Source organism: Cotesia glomerata, linkage group LG1 (genome assembly GCF_020080835.1).
Source record: "Cotesia glomerata isolate CgM1 linkage group LG1, MPM_Cglom_v2.3, whole genome shotgun sequence".
Lineage (NCBI taxonomy): Eukaryota > Metazoa > Arthropoda > Insecta > Hymenoptera > Braconidae > Cotesia > Cotesia glomerata.
This window is the reverse complement of record NC_058158.1, coordinates 36,840,103-36,857,040: the sequence shown is the minus strand read 5'-3', so window position 1 is coordinate 36,857,040 and position 16,938 is coordinate 36,840,103. Positions and strand designations below refer to the sequence as shown.

General features: G+C 30.5%; 2 protein-coding genes across 3 annotated transcripts; one reads left to right on the top strand and one right to left on the bottom strand.

Annotated features, from left to right (window-relative positions):
• Positions 1-852: 852 nt before the first annotated feature.
• On the top strand, positions 853-11,827 carry LOC123275213 (protein FAM13A). Its single transcript, XM_044743178.1, has 9 exons — positions 853-1,078; positions 1,164-1,316; positions 2,200-2,587; positions 3,216-3,459; positions 8,414-8,593; positions 9,266-9,404; positions 9,523-9,756; positions 9,870-10,085; positions 10,633-11,827. The coding sequence occupies exons 2-9, from the start codon at positions 1,197-1,199 to the stop codon at positions 11,770-11,772; spliced, it is 2,661 nt and encodes an 886-aa protein (XP_044599113.1). The 5' UTR covers positions 853-1,078; positions 1,164-1,196; the 3' UTR covers positions 11,773-11,827.
• Positions 5,784-16,936, bottom strand: LOC123275214 (the record flags this gene model as incomplete). 2 transcript variants are annotated; one of them, XM_044743179.1, is given in 8 exon segments in its annotated part: positions 5,784-6,392; positions 13,725-14,111; positions 14,706-14,821; positions 14,893-15,189; positions 15,266-15,485; positions 15,558-15,876; positions 15,954-16,811; positions 16,871-16,936. In XM_044743179.1, coding segments are annotated over 7 exon segments (2,133 nt in total). In that variant the 3' UTR covers positions 5,784-6,391.
• Positions 16,937-16,938: the final 2 nt, after the last annotated feature.

Below are 16,938 nucleotides of genomic sequence, written 5' to 3'. Positions count from 1 at the left end.
ATATATATGATAAAGTTGTAAAGTGCACATAGAGCATAGAGTCTTGTATCGATTTATTACCATAACACCGGTCAATTGTTAAATAAGCAGGCAAACACAATATACAATATATATTTTATATATGATATATATAATGTACAGTTTAATGACATTTGACTTTGATGTATTGACAGAAGAAAGGTGCTGTCATCGGGGCGGGTGGATTAAACCAGGGAAGTTCTCGGTGGAACCAAAAACAGGAAGAAAGGCTTAGACAACCCCTGGACGAGGAGGTTGCCGGCGGGTAAGCGGAAGAGGATGCGAGAAACACTAGTGATCGGCAGCTGGTGACTGGTGGCGGTGGTTTTTGTGTCAGAGGAGGCAGTTTCGGTCCCGTCGAGGGATTCAGCCAGACAAGAAGGTGCAAGAACATTAATCGGGGCCGGTGGTGGTTCCCTCGATGCTTACGTTACGCCTCGTGTCGACGCACTTCTTGAAGCAACCATAGGGAGATATCCGCCGCCTCGGAAGCGTAAAAATAAAGCTTTTGTATGATGTACCGCGATAGGGACATGAACCCAGTGCTCCTACCAATCCTCCATGAATCTAATTTCTGGTCGATAAGAGCCAAATAAATCACTACGATAAATACCAGACGTCGTCGACGAGTTACTAATTATTCACAGTGGTCAAGCTTATAATTATATAAATATTTTTAACAACTCATTTTTTTTACATCGGTAAGAATAGGAAAAACAAGTCATTCCATCCCTTGTTCATCTGAACGACTCTTTTACATTGTTGTTATCGTTAATTATTTTTTATTAATTAACGCTAGTTATTTTAGTACTTTTTATTTTTAAGATAATTATAATAATACTATACTACTGCTAATAATAATTATAATATTAATAATCACAGTAATATTGATAAATAATTATAAGAAAATAATAATTATACTCGGAAGCTGGGCTCCCGATTGTTGTTCAAACCAAGGGCGAGCATAGTTCTCGGCCCAAAAGCCATTTGCCGGGGCAATACGGCACTGAGACTGAATAATCTATACTTCAATCTGTGGAGGGCTGCTAGAGAGTGCATTGTAAGTATTTTTAAAACAATTGATGTATGTTGTTATTTTTAAGTTTTTAGTTTTCAGTTTGTAAATTATTATCTTTAATTTTTAGTGCGGCAGTGGGTCGCGAGGAAGACGGACTGGGATGAGACGCCCGCAGCAAGAATCTCTCCAAGAGGATCATCACCACCACCGCCATCATCATCATCCTCTTTGCCAAGGCACTCTGCCTTCATGTTCAATAGAACCAAGGCGTAATGAAAAGGTAATTGTGATTAGGTGTAATTGAGAAAATTAAATTTAAAAAAAGGCATCTTTATAAATTGGCCACTAATTTTTTTATGTCTTCTTTTGATTGAAAGGGTGCTTACATTTTTTATAGCTAATTTTTTTATATTTGAAGGAATTAAGTTGTTGATTTTTAATTATATTACAGAGAAATGTTTAATTTATTTTTGGACTTCCAGTTTTTGATAGTTGGAAAAAATTGATATAAATAAATAATAAACAGTTCTCTGAATAATTTAATTTGTATTTATAATTTTGATATATTTTCAATTTCTTGGAGAGTAAAAAATTTATTGAATGAATACTTTAATAAAATATGTTCTAAAGTAAAGTATCTTAGTTAATTAAAAATAAATGAAAATTGAAAAAGTGCCTATTCAAATTTCAGCACCCCAATTAGAAATAGATGAATAAATTGCCGGACACTTCTGTGACCCAATATCCGGTCGTTGAGTATTCGATCCAGGTTAACGTACTCTATTAGTCACCAATCAACTTTTGATTTGCCCAATTTTTTTTCCATTACGAATTATTGATCTATGATACTAGATAAAAATCCAACTCTTGTTTTTTTACCAGCGACCCAGTTGAATAAATAAATTAAAATACGCGATAAAAAAAAAAAAGAAACAATTTTTTCTCAGTGGTGTCATTAACGGAAATCTTCTGAATAAATAATCAACTTTCGTCAGTAAGCATTGGTTATTTTTAATATCACAAAAATAACAAGTTTATTAATTAAAAAAAATATTTGCGTTTATACTCGTAATTTATAAATTCACCTTAATTTAAATTCACGCTGAATTAATTAAATATTAATTAGTGAATTATGGAACGAATAAAATATAAATTAATTTCAGGATGAATCAAGACTTGCTAGAGTTAAGCGTGCGCTGACAGGATCACTGCTCGGACGTGCTGGTAATGGAAATTGCAATAGAGTTTTCGGAGCGCGGCTGGAGCTGGTCGAGTCCTACTTGGACACAGGAGTGCCCTACGTTGTCCATCGACTGTGCAATTACATAGAGAAACACGGGTTCCAGCATGCGACTCTGTTCCGGCTCTCTGGAGGTAGTCCGCGACTCACGGAAAGGCTTAGAGCGACGTTCGAAAGGAAAGGCGACGCGGATCTTGAATCTGCTGCTTGTCCTTCAACAGCTGCTACACTGCTGAGACAGTACCTGAAAGAGTTACCACAACCGCTTGTTCCGTCTTCACTAGTATCAAGACTTTTACACGTTCACTCACGTAAGTATACATAATTTCTGTCAAAGTCCATTCAATCGCAATGTTGTTAATGGTTTTATGATTACATGAAAAATTATCTGCAATCTACTGAGAGAAAAAATTGCTTTTGAAAAAAAATGAGCATTGTTGTGACAAGAAATTAATTTGTTGAAAATTTTAAACAATTTTATTTCTTAGCTGAAGAAATAAAAATTTTTCTTACAATAACTTTCTTGTTGAAAAAAAGTTTTCTAGAGCTAGGAAAAAAAAATTTTACATGAAAATTCGCAAGTTCTCTATCTAAAATTGATTTATCAAAATTAAAAAAAACTTTTTAGCTAAGAAATAAAATTGATGAAAATTTTCAACATATTAATTTCTTGTCACAATAATGCCCATTTCTTTTAAAAGAAATTTTTTTTCTCTCAGTGTAATAATTATTAAACATTAAAGTACTGTTGATAGTAGTTTTTGACAAAAATAATTGATAATTATTATGCAAGAAATACTGGAAGCGTATTCCATTCATTTTTTGGACAAGTAAAAAATTTATGATTTATTTTTATAAATTAGCTGGAAAAATATTGTTAATATTATCAACAAAACTGAGTTCAAGAATCATTATTAATATGTTAATATTTTCTTGCAGAAGTGTATGAACATCACCGCGAAGAGTGGGTCGAGAGAACGCAGCAGCTTTTGCGCTGCTTGCCTCCTTCACACTATCGTCTTCTGGGTTATTTGGTCCACCATCTCAGCAACTATGAAGCCCGACATGGTAGAAGTTCCGGAGTTTGTGGTGTATTTGCACCTGTCGTACTTCCTCACGTTCCACCGGCTACGACTCTTCTCCGAGATATTATCACAGAGGCTTCTAAGTTATTTCCCGACTGGTTAGTTAATTATTTTAATTAATATCAAGTAATTCAATATGAATTTTACTTATCAAGTACTTTTATTTCATTTCTTTATTAGTGTTTCCTTTTTATTATACACAGTAAAAAATTTTTCGTCATTGTGTAAAGTGTAAAAATGTTTGTGTAGAATTTAACATTTTAGTATGTTGATTCAACACAGATTGTGTAAAAAAAGTCATCAACACAAATTTTTGTGTTAAATTTGACGAAAAATTTTTTACTGTGTATGAATTTATTTCCTTTGACTGCGAGTTATACGATATGTTATTCGAAGCGACATCGATCTCTCTTATCGCGGCATTCCAATTATGAAATAAACGATAACAATCGATAAATTTACTGTCATTAGTAATATAATAACTCATAATTATTGTGTTATTTTACTAAGAAATCATTATTATATTTGTTATTTTAAGCGTAGCCGAAAAAAATGACCAACAGTTTTGTTATTCCGTCTTATTTAAAAGTTTAAAGCTGACGCAATTGAATGACGTGCATTTTCTCATAATATTTTTGTGTCTATTATACAGAGCGTTATCTTCCTAAATATATACTCCGGTTGTAATAACGGATGACGGTAAATTTGTATGAAACGAAAGTACGTTATAGGAAGATGACGAAGATGTGTTTGATGTAGACGTTGTTAGCTCAGCTGTAACCGCGATTCGATCATTTGTTATTGCCACTATTCCATCTGACAGTACATATATAGTATTTCCGTAGTAAAATAATTTCAATTTCACCTAGGAATTGCGCAGTTTCACGAATAAAAGTATTGAGTGTGCTAAATGATACCAGTAGACTGAATGTGTGCAAATAGCAGTCAATTTTGGATCTTCGCCAGTTCGATTTCTTCTCTCCATTCATTTTTATACATTTATGTTTTTTATTATTTTTCTTCTTGCTCTTATTTATAGATTCCGAGCAAATATTATTTTAATAATATTGATAAACTTAAGGATTAATTTTATTTTTATTTCTTCTTGTCTTTCTTTGTCATTTCATTGTTTTGTATTATATATAATTTAAACTTAATCGATCTTTAAAAAGAAACTAAAAGTAAAATTTACAGCTATTATTTAACGCCGCAAATATGAATTTGAGCCAATTCTATTTTTTCCTGAATGTCAAACTCGTTATGTTAAGTTTTCACGTGGCTTTGTTTACACAGTATAGCATAAGCTAAATAATTTTAACAACTGGATAATGTATAACAATTATTTGCCCTTCAAGTTGACAATAACACTCGCTTGCCTTGAGTATGTTGGCCATATACATCAGGATCCTTGCAAAATTTTCCTACATCCCGGCTTAAAAATCATCTCATTATTATTAAAAATTTCCATAGACTTTTAAATAGCATTTATGAAGGGTTTCGTCTCATATCAGCTGAAAAATAGAATAGATGAAACATAACCGGTTTAGCGGATAGTCTTACGGTCTAGCGCCCAGGAATAAAATGACTCGCCGAGCAAAGTGTTAAGATAGCAGCAAATTTATTACCAGTGTCATTCGATCGTTTAATCAATAATCCATTGAGTAAACGATGCAATGCCTCTGTTGATTGAAGATGCTTTCTATAATTGTGAAACCTTCAGCAGGGTCAATCCTTGAGTAAATGTTACGGCCCTGGCATGTAGTCTACGTGAATACACTGCTGATTGTCTAGGCTCTTGTTGAAACATACGAACGGAAACTTTTTAATTTCCCTGTTGACGGTTCAAAATATTTTATTAAATTTCAAATTCATTCAAACTTTCTCTGCAATAGTTCTGTCGAATAGTTTCAAAAGATAATACTTTGAATTTTAGATTTAAAATTTCAATTTTAATACTATCAAGAAAATTTACAATGGAAAATTGAAAATTAACAGATTTTGTTTAATAATATTTTTTATTGCTCGTAAAATATTTTTGATCGATGCAATTGTCATTAAAAATTTAATAGAAACAATGAATAAATTTTTAATGCCAAGTTATGAAAGTTCAAGTTCAATAATATGAATTATAATCATGAATAATAATAGATTACATAACTTAACACCTGATGAATTAAATTAATTAAAAAAAAAAAATAATAACAAACAAAAATTTATTATAAAACTTTAAAAGTGTTTTACTATCACTGCTTATTTTTAAAAATTTCTGTAGATTAATTTATTGAATTACAAACTATTAGTAATTTTAAAAAATTATCACTGATAAAATCAATTAAAATTAAATAAAATTTCAAAAGTTCTTAAAAATTAATCAACTGTGTTAGAATTGAAATTTTAATTACAACTGTTTCAATAAAATGACTTAATTTTTCTTTTGAATAGCGCTTGCAAAATCTACCTTTAAATAAAAAACCTAAAAAATAAATTTTCAGCAATCCATTTAATTAACTACCAACAAGTAGTCGTAGTCAATCAATAATTACCGATAAACCGGCAATAGTATTACACATCAGTAATCGTATTTCCATATCGTCTATAGCCAAGTAATTGGATTCTTCAGTAATGTAAACATGGTGTTACCTTTATCGTCTGTCACAAGAGTTTTATAAAACCCGAGGAATAATATTATATGGAAGAGAGAGTTGAACGGTTGAGTGGATGGAAGTTGAGTCCAGCTGGATCGATGGATCATAAATATAAATGGGTGGAAAAAAACAATATAATCGGGTAACAAGAATATCTTGGTGGTATCATGCCACGACGTAGTTCCAATATCGAGCGCATCCCTGGCACGTAGAAATACTAAAAACTATTTCTTGCATGTCATGTGCTCTTGCTCTTGCTCTAGCTCTAGCTTTTGTTTACTAGTAGTCAGCATGTTGATGTTGATGTTGATGTAAATGTGCTATTTGCCGGTGGTACGAGCACTCACTCTACTCCAATCAGCATTTAACTCATAGAATTTCTTCTTCTGAAAGTAAGACATGATACTATGTCATCGTCATATCACATGTTCAATATTTAATATATATATGTGCACGGTAACACATACATAATACATAATACATTTATACTTAAATTACAATTATATTGTATTCAATTATTACATGTGGTGTTTTGTTTTTTAGGTGTTGCGCTAGTGTAGAGTAAGAGCGAGCCAGATACCATACAGAGAATGATGTACAATGCATATCACACAGCTAGTTAAATATAATAGCCGCGGGCTCGCGAGAATGCGCGAGAAGGATGAAACCCCGGACCAAAATTGCGCTACCATACTCGTACCCGTACCATCACACACATACCGCGGTTTTGAGCCAACGCGGATATAGACTCGCGTGTTAACCACTGGAGAGTCAGTATCACTAACAGTTTCTGGCGTGCCGCATTTCACTCCACTCCGCCGAGACCGTGTCTCGCTTTAAACTTTTTATTGACGTTTGCTCTACTCATGCTTACGTTTTATTGCTTTTTATATTTTTATCAAAAAATATTGATTTACGGTGTGTTATTATTGATAGTGTGATATCAGGCACTGTCAGGTTGACAAATCACCCCAGTGGATTTTTTACGGCTAAACGGTGAACCTTACCGCGGTGCTCTGAAAATAAAAAACCCACATTAATAAATGTATCGTCGAAACACAGTAAGATTTGTTATTTCAGTAAAGTTCCATTGGAAAAGAAAGTTACTTTTTATGATCACATAATAAGTCATACCACTTTGACTGAATCACCAGCCAGATTGCTGTTTATTTTTTTATCAGAAATTGTCCTATTTTTTTTGCTTAGTAAGTCAATTTATTAATGTTTTTAAATATTTTTAAAAGTTTATTATTATTATATTCATACTTCGATTGTTATTGCTGTCCAAGAGAAATAAAAATTCCATTGACTGCCGTCGTAATTTCGCAAAATGCCGGCCGGTTAGCAATAAACTCCGCAAGAGATTAGTGTAAAAAATTTATTGTCTACAATGTGATGTAATTTATTTGGTGTTAAAATTTTGTTTATTTTTTTTTTATTAGAATTTTTTTTCAACAGAAATTAGAAATATTATAACAAATAAAAGTTAATTCAGTGGGAATGTTTTTTAAATTTTGAAGTAAAAATTACCGATCAAATATTAAACGTATGAAAAACGTATTTAATCTTCTAAAAATGACAATCTTATCAATTTTATCAAATTCTTTGCCATTTCCGTAGAACTCAAGTAAAAAAAAAAATTTTAAAGCAGTTAAATGAAAAATAATTTTTTAATGGTTGAAAAATTTTTATTTATAGAATTTAAAAAATTTTTAAAACATTGCAAAAATTTAATTATTAATTTAAATAATAAAAAATTCACACCATTAATTTATGTAAAAAAATTAAACAAAGACGTTTTATTAATAGGTAATTTCATTGCAAGCATTATGTACTGAGTAGTTTTTAATTATTGTTTATACTAGTGTATTGTAATTCATAACAGAGTCAATGAATCTATACTGTTTCGATATTTCCATTCTGACCTTTCACTACCAGCCAGTCTATTTACTTGTCCTTGATAATTGATAAACGCGGTGACTTCTTGCCGGCTCTATGATTGTAAACTCAACTTATAGTTAGTAGTAATTAAATAGAAAAAAAAATATCTATATATTTCTGAAAGTAAATTGTATCGAAATGTAGAGAGGAATTTTTTAAATTGATTCAATGACTTTAATTCAAACCACGAGATCATGATAAAATACTTACTAACTGCCTTGATTAAACAAAGCATATTTTTTCTCTATGACTGCGACATAATGGAATTATAATTTTTTGTTGACATTTTTTATTCTCTATCGACCGGGTTCATTTTGATCAATAAAATTACGTAGAAATATTTGTTATCATAGTCATAAACAGGGTTAATTTTACTAAATGAGATTATGTAAAAAATATTACATATAATTATAACAATTAGTAAATTTATAAATAGATATTGTGTAATAATGAGTAAAATTTGCAGCGCTAGGGATTCGTCAGCTTATCCATCGGCGATACCAAACGACTGCGAAGTCTGCTGTAACAAACCAAAGGACCAGCAGAATAACTCAACGTCAACCAGTACGGGTTTGCTTTGCGCGCTGAAACCGCGTAAACGTAAGGAACGTCGCGAATCTTGTTGCCAAGAAAGAAAATTGATCAGGTATTTATTTTAAATTTATCATTATTATAATTAATTAGCTGACATTTGACAATTCCTGAAATTTTTATAATTAATCAATTATTATAAAAAAATATTTTTAAAAATTCACACTTATAATTTTTTTTAATTTTTATATGTGGAATTTTTTTACTAAATTTTTTTTATTATAATTTAATTGTTATAAAATTATAGAAATTGTTAGATGTTTGTTAAATTACGAAAATTAAGTTAGTCGATATCTCAAAATTTTTAGAATTTTTTTAATTGAAAAAATTATATAAAAATTAAAAAAAAAATTTTTTTTTTTTTATTTAATTCATGAAAAAAAATAAAAAATTGCTAAATGTTTGCTAATTTCAGTATCGTGTTAAATTCAGTATCTTTTATCATTATTTATTTATTCATTTATAATTATATATTTATCCATTTATAATTATATATTTATCAAACAAAATAATTTATTTTTAATAAATAGTATTAATTACCTAAAAATTATTAATTTTAAATAACTAATTATAATTATAAATATCTTTGATATTTTTTTTTATTGTCTTGATAAAAAAACTAAAACAAACTATTGACCGGAAATCTGGCCAAGGATATTGAGAGTATACACTTAATTGATAGATAAATTAGGCAAAAAAACTAATTATCATTTAAATAATTTTTTAGGAGTAACAGTGAAGAACAAATTTTAGAAAGTCCTCCGAATGGTATAGAATCAATTCGCAGAGTGAGCAGCCACGAAGATTTCAACAGCGATAAACATTTGCATATTATTTATCCCGATCAAGACATGGGACATGGAGTGGTAATTGATTGTCTTTTATTTTAAATTATGCTAATGTTATTATTACATCACCCGATGCAATCTTAACATCGATTGTTCTTAAAAAACTAAACTGTTATAATCATAAATTTTATTTCAGAGATGTACGGGGTTGCCTTTGCATGAAAGAACGAATGTTTCGCCGGTATCAACAAAGCCATCACCGTCGCCGGCGCCTTGTGACATTTTACTCAGCGCTGACCAGCTTGAGTGCGATGTAGAGCGTGTACGCAGTACCGAGAGGATTAGCCGAAGCATTACGCCTCGTGGGAGGCGGGTAACAAGACATAAAAAAACTCACAAGGGTCTTGAAATTGATCTTAACTCCAGTAAGGTAAATGCTTGGTTTATTTTTGTTTTACGAGCTTTAAAATAGAATTAGAAGCTATTATTACATAGACCAATTTAACTGCTTAACTGATGAGTTTTTTATTTTTGTTAATATAGGAAAACGAAAATGAAAATGAAGAACAAGAGTCAAATTTGTACATAAATATTCCGGATTCAAACCGTCGCAATAAAGGCACCGGGCAAAGTTTTCTAGAAATGTTGAGCAGTGGACCAAGCAGATCGCCATCGCCGGCTCGTCCTCGTTCCCTAGACCACGAAGATTCAAATAATCCTGTGCCAACATATTGGACTTTTCAGAGTAGACAGACTAACGTGAGTATTCCATAGAAATTTTTACATACAACAGGGTCCTAAAAATACTAATATTAAATAAATAATTATAGAAAATTATTTATTTGATCTATTTTAATTATCAATTGGAACAAAATTAATAATAATAATAATAATAATAATAATAATAATAATAATAATAATAATAATAACAATAATATGAATTCCAGTATCATTATAATTAAAAATATCTCATTTAAAACCATTAAATGGCTGAACTATTCACTGAAAATTAATTTTACGCTGATAATTAGTTTTAATAAAATTATTCCAATAATTCATTCAATTATTTTTGATAAAATTATTAACTAAAATAATCAGTTAAAATAAATTAAAAATAATATTTAAATTACAAATTAAGAATAAAATTTTTTTTTCTGAAATTTTAAGAGTAATTTTTTCAATAATGAAATAATTATCAATTCTGAGTACAGAGGTGTCAACTTAAAACTAAATCTCTCTGCATAACATCTGAGTCATAGTTTTATTGAAATACTATTTTTATCGTATTTTATTTCTTGGTTATCAGGAGGAAGAGGAGGGCGATACAAACAATGTTGAAGCGATGCTGTCACCAAGAAATTCTTTATTGTTACCTCGTAGATTTTACACAGAAAACGACGTGCCACCTAGTGTTCCAGGCCCCGCAGAGCTCGGGCTCAAGACCCTGACGAAACACATTAACGGATTAAAGAAAAAAATAAAAAAATACGAGGACGAATTTGAGGAGAATTTTGGATATCGTCCAAGCCACTCAGACAAGATGAGCAATCGGGACATCAAGAGACTTTGCTCAGAACTTAACAAGTTACGAAAAGAGCATAAAATGTTGAAGGAAGATCCAATAGGAATGCTACGAGCTGCTGCTAACCGAAACAAGGCTCTTGATAATGCGACTCAGGTTAACAATAACAACAATAACAACAACAACAACCCGGAGAAATCTCGCGCTACGTTGATGGAAGAAATGCTCAAGGATGTTGAGAGGAAGCTCGCCGAGAAGAGACTGAAACACGGGCGACCTGAAAATTTGGAAGAGATGAATTACGAGCAATTGCTCGAGGAGAAAACGGCGGTGCAAAAAGCGTTGCTACACATCGAAGATGCGTTTGGCAGACCTGTTTCCAAGGAAGACCGCGCGGTGGTCCGAGTGCTGTACGACCGGTACCGCGCATTGAAAAGACTGCTAATTAGAGCAGGGGTTACCAAAAACAAAGACAGTATATCGGAGTTGGCAACAATCCTGGAGCACGAAGCCATGGATTTTACATCCTCATCGCTTCCGGGAAATGCTGGAGATGGAGACAGACGAGCCAGTGAGCCTGACATGTCACACCGTGGGATTCTAGACTGTATCGATGCACCCGACCCGCTGCCCACTGATAGCGATAGCCAGCACAGCAGTAGCGAAGGTAGCCGCAACGGGCCTGCTGAAAGTCTCCACGCTCTTCCTCAGGAAGATCTTCTTGCCCAGCAACGAGTCATGAGGGAAGAAAAAAAGTGTCTCAGGCGAGCTTTGAAGGAATTGGAGGCCCAGTTCGAGGCCAGAGCGGGTCGAAAAATGCAACGAGAAGATCGAGGACCTCATGTTACCACCGTCTACGAGTCTTACAAACAAACAAAAGCTAAATTAAGACTTATAGATGCTCTGTTATCGAAATCTGCTTGACGTAGTTTCTAACATGTTCTTATACTATTTATAAATACAAAAACAAGGATAATTATGATTTATTATTATTATTATTATTATTATTATTATTATTATTATTATTATTATTATTATTATTATTATTTGATCTCAGACGAAAAACTCTGGATTATTGATAAAATATCTCTCCGAGGTCGTCTGTAAATTAAAAAAGATATTATTGATCAAGTTGAGCTTCTATTGTATTTTTTTTATCGATGTTTATTTAAAGTTGGGCGAGTTTTATATGGAAACGTGCTTAAAGCGGCTTAAATTTAACTTGATTCAAAGGTGGGGGAAATGAAAATAAAAAATAAGCTAAAGAAAAACTGGGAAATATTTTTAATAAATTTTAAAGTAAAGTTTCCACGTCATATATATAAATTAAGATATATTAAATATAAATATATACGTTGATTGATTTATTTATATACGTTATTTGTTACACTTTGATATTTATAAATAGTATTTAGTTTTATCGTAAAGTAAAAATTTTTCAATCTTGTTTCATTTTCGTGTTTAGATATGTAAATATTTATAATTATAATAAAATATAAATACATTACTATATTTATAGTTATATTATGCTCGACTTCATCGAGGATAACATATGGAAAAAAAATAAGAAAGATGGATTATTTTGTATTGCGTAAAATATCTATTAAAGATATATCAAACGTTGAAATCCTATCAACTGTTATCGTCATGAATAACACGTACAAAATAAAAAATACTTAAGAAATCTATTGAGCTTTCAAAAAAAATTTTTTAAAACCAACAAAATAATATTAATAGTAATGAATATATATTATTAATAACAATAACTATTATAATGATAAATAATTATAATATTTTTTGCACATTTCATTGAATGGAAGTGCTTACATGCGTTGATGAATGCTCAAAAATATTAAATTGACAATGAAAAAAAATTTTTTTTTATTCAATTATCATTCTTGTAATGTATTATTTAATTTCTTCTTTAACGTTTTCTTTTTAATACCAAAGCATCTTTAGTCTGTGATATGAGAGATATTTGTGTCATAAACGGATGAACATATAAATTTATTTAATACTAATAATTATTTCGGTTTAAATCGAATTGAATTATTATTAAGTAATTTAATATTATTTGGTTTGTAAATTAACTCTTTTGTAATTGGAAAACTAAGTAGTGTAGTTTTTGAAAAAAAGTTTTATAAAAATATTGCTTTTTAATATATATAAACTATTTAGTACTTACAAAATAGCTGAGACGCTGTGATTTTTATTTACAAGAATAATTCATCAATATTAAAAATTATGGATATTTAAAATATTTTTTAACTTTATGCTCTAATTGCAAATTACGAATTATATTTTTTAGCATTTGGTTTTATTATTATTTCATTTATAAAGTAACTAATAATTGGTTGTAAATTGTCAACATATCTTGAGTGATCTTCATCAAAAGAAGAAAAAAATAATAAATGAATTAATTAATTAATTCAATTTATATAAATTATAGTAGATAGAGATAGTGAGATACAGATTAACATGTGTTAAAACTTACACTAGGTAAATTAAATTAAATTAAATTAATTTGCCAGTCCCTGAAAAAAAAATCGCAAATGATTATATGGTATTGTCAAAAAAAAAAAAATCCTATACAATAATACTTGTTGCCTGTAGAGAATAATTGAGAAACATAAAATGGTAAACTGCGAATTAAAATTTGCAATACGATTAAATTATAATAATACGAATAAAATAAAAATAAAATCCCGTCAATTTCGATCATTAATCATTTAACGAATGTGTTTTAAATATTTGTATACAAATAACACATGAAAACATTTATGTATAATATATATCAAAACAGCCAAAAAATAAAGCTGAAATTAATAAAAATTTATTCAAAGAAAAATTATTTATTTTCAAAGAATGTAACTCACTAATTTATTTGAGTAGACAATTGCTGTTGAACCGATTGAATGTAGCGCAAGAGGCCTACTAACCGGGAAGACGTAGGCGGTTTTATACTGCAGGATGTTCTAGGTCTTTGATGATGACTAAAAGCTGGAAGTACGTACGAATTTCGCGACCGCCTGAGCAAATTTTTTTCCGGTTTTGCTGTACTTCCAGCCGTTATACAAATAAGGCTCTTTTTTTGCTGCATCATTTTAATTTGCTGCTTCAAAGTCTGAACTTCCTTGTACAATCCAGCTACGGCGAAAATTTCTTCTTCTTTAATATTTAGTTCAGCTTCCAGTTCACTTACTTCATGCATCGCACTCACGTCGTTTAATTTTTTTATCTTATCCTTCAATCTTTCGTACTTTCTACGTGAAAATTAACATCAACATTGAAATTTATAGTTTTAATATTTTAAAATTGTTTATTGGGTACATTCCAATAAACTAAGATGAACATTAGCGCTTTTAACGCCTATGAAAGGAATATAAAAATATAACAAGGGGTTGCGGTCAATTAATCAGACCTATAATATTCCGAAATTACTCATTATAATGAAAATTTATGACGTAAATTTACTTCACCAACAGTTGCGAAGGCCTTTCTACAATTAATATTTGCATAAATTTTTCCGAATGAATGATAGTTCGCTCGTTTTTTTTTTTTTTTTTTTTTTTTTTTTTCTATTCAATATCATATTTTTGGTATTTAAAAATTCGTTGAATTAATATTCAAAGTTATATTTTATAATTAATTTCTGTGTTTTAGTATTTCACTCATTTAATTTTTGACGGTCTGACCGGTTGATCACAACCATTAAAGAATTTCTGCCAATCCTTTTAGATGTTAAGGACTCTAAAACTCAATTTTATATTAATTTAGCGCTGCACTATAAAGTTACTCCAAGATATTCCGGAATACACCCAATAACTGCAATAAAATAAGTAATAAATTATGTCTACTCAAGCATTTCTTCAAACTGATCTTGCAATCGACGTAAAACTTTTCCGACATCGCCCGAGTTACTCGTAAATCTTTTACATTTTGAATCAAATGTTTCACTTTCTCTCAATTGTTCCTAGTGTACATATAAAATTATTTAATAAAATATTTACAATTATAACAAATAATAAAAACTAAATAAATTACTTCTCGTTGTTTCAGTAAAGCGCTTCGAGTGAAATGTGTAGCCACAGTTTCAGTATCAATGGAATCTCCATAATGATTACATTTCAATGCAACGCGATTATTCGTTTGCCCAATTAATTCATGGCAGAAATTTTGCTTTGAAGTAATGATTGATCCCTCATTACCAGAGCAATTATCTGAATGCATCGACCTAGCGGTATTAATTGTCGAACTAAACGTTTCTCCAACTTTGCGAATTAGCACGGGTCTGATTGCGTTCAATGTCTCCGGATGTCGATTTTTCATAAGACCAAACACCTACAGTAATAGTATTATAAGCAATATTAATTAAAAATTCTAAAAAATTACAAATTAAATGAATCCTGAAATTTACTTTCTGAATATTCAATCCCAAGTTGTAACTGCGAGTAATGGAAGTGCCGACAACAAATGGAATGTTTCTCACGTCAAAACGGGTGGTAAAAAAGCATCTATTAGCTTTCTTTGCCTCGGAAGATTTCGTCGGTCGTTGGTAACTTCTTACAGAAAAAGATTCGCAGCACCACGAATGCAACTGAGTTGACCTACACTCTTCATGTTTGAATACTTGATCTCTATTAATCAAAAAATATTTATCATGAAGATAAAAAGATAGTTAAAATTTGTTACATTCATTATTTTATAACCTTGTAAATGTATTTTGATTGTAACGAGGCTGAATATCTACTCGGATAAAATCTTCTGGTCTAATACTGGTTCTTCCATCAATTTCGACTTGGAAATTATTTTGAGTATTTTGATCCTTGTAGTCGATATTTTGTTGAATATCCAATTTGAAATGCTGCTTACTGGACACCACCGACGGACTAATACTTTTTGCCTGGACATTGTGATAAATTTCAACAACGTCACTCCAATTTCCATTTAATCTTTCAATTATTTCAACATTTTCTACTGCTGGTATAATATTTGACGACTGTGATAAATTGTCTTGTACTTCATTACCTAAATTTGAAATAAAATAAATCAAATATTTTTAAAATATTAATCACCGATTAAAAAAAAAAAAATCAAATATTTACCAGATTGATCTTGACTTATCACCAAAGTATTTTCTTTTTCAAATTTTGGTTTTTCATCTTCAATATCTCTCGACCTTGACTCGATACTTTTTGACTTTCTTTTCTTCAACCTTGTTTTTCGTTTCTTTATTTTAATCCTTGCAGTCTCATCGAATTTTTTTATTTCGTACTTAGGTTTTGCTAAAAGATTCAATCGATTCGATATCCGTGAAGAATTACTTTTCTTCTTTAATTTAGCACGACGAAGATATTCCGGACGACCCCTATTGAATTTAAAATTCGGTTCTGGTTTTTTGATGCATTTAATTGCTACAGGAACAGGCGGATGATATTCGCCCGATATTTTTTCTTCTTGATCTGAATCTTCAGAATCTTGAGGATAATTAAAAGAGTCTTCACTTGATGCTTCAAATTCTTGATTGTTGAGGTAAATCTTTGAATTAAAATCATTCTGTGGTAACATTTGCATCATATTAATGTTAATTTCTCTGCCTGTCAAAATATGCGTGTGCGATTCTTGCTTGCTCGCTGAAAAATACTCGTCTGATTTAACTCGAAAAGAATTAACCGACAGCAAGCTTTTTTCTTCGCTGATAATAGAGTAAACATCACTGTCAGCTTTCTTAGGAATGTCTTCCAAACTCTTCACGTCATGAAAATTTTCTTCTTCATCAGCCGACTGACAAAAAAATTGGCGTTTTTCACTGCAAGTCGAATCAGTTGATTTTGTAGAAGATAATTTCAACGAATTGTCGATTACAGGTGCTCCGGTAGTTTCGTACAACATCTTCATATAGTCTAAACGACTTTTTATGTGAAGACATGATTCACCTGCTTCATTTAGCCGTTTCTCCAACTCTAAATTAATTAATATTCATTAAAAATAATTTTTTACGAATAAAATTAAATTTTCTAACCTTGTAATTTTAAGTCTCCGGATTTTTTTTCATTGACATTTTTAAGCTTTGTAGCTTTATTAAAACCT

Bases quoted from the DNA above. Each gene is read 5' to 3' on its own strand.
- LOC123275213 (XM_044743178.1), top strand. From the start codon at position 1,197: ATGAGACGCCCGCAGCAAGAATCTCTCCAAGAGGATCATCACCACCAC. The intron at 1,317-2,199 runs GTAATTGTGATT...AATTAATTTCAG, and splicing joins AACCAAGGCGTAATGAAAAG to GATGAATCAAGACTTGCTAG. The intron at 9,757-9,869 runs GTAAATGCTTGG...TTGTTAATATAG, and splicing joins TTGATCTTAACTCCAGTAAG to GAAAACGAAAATGAAAATGA.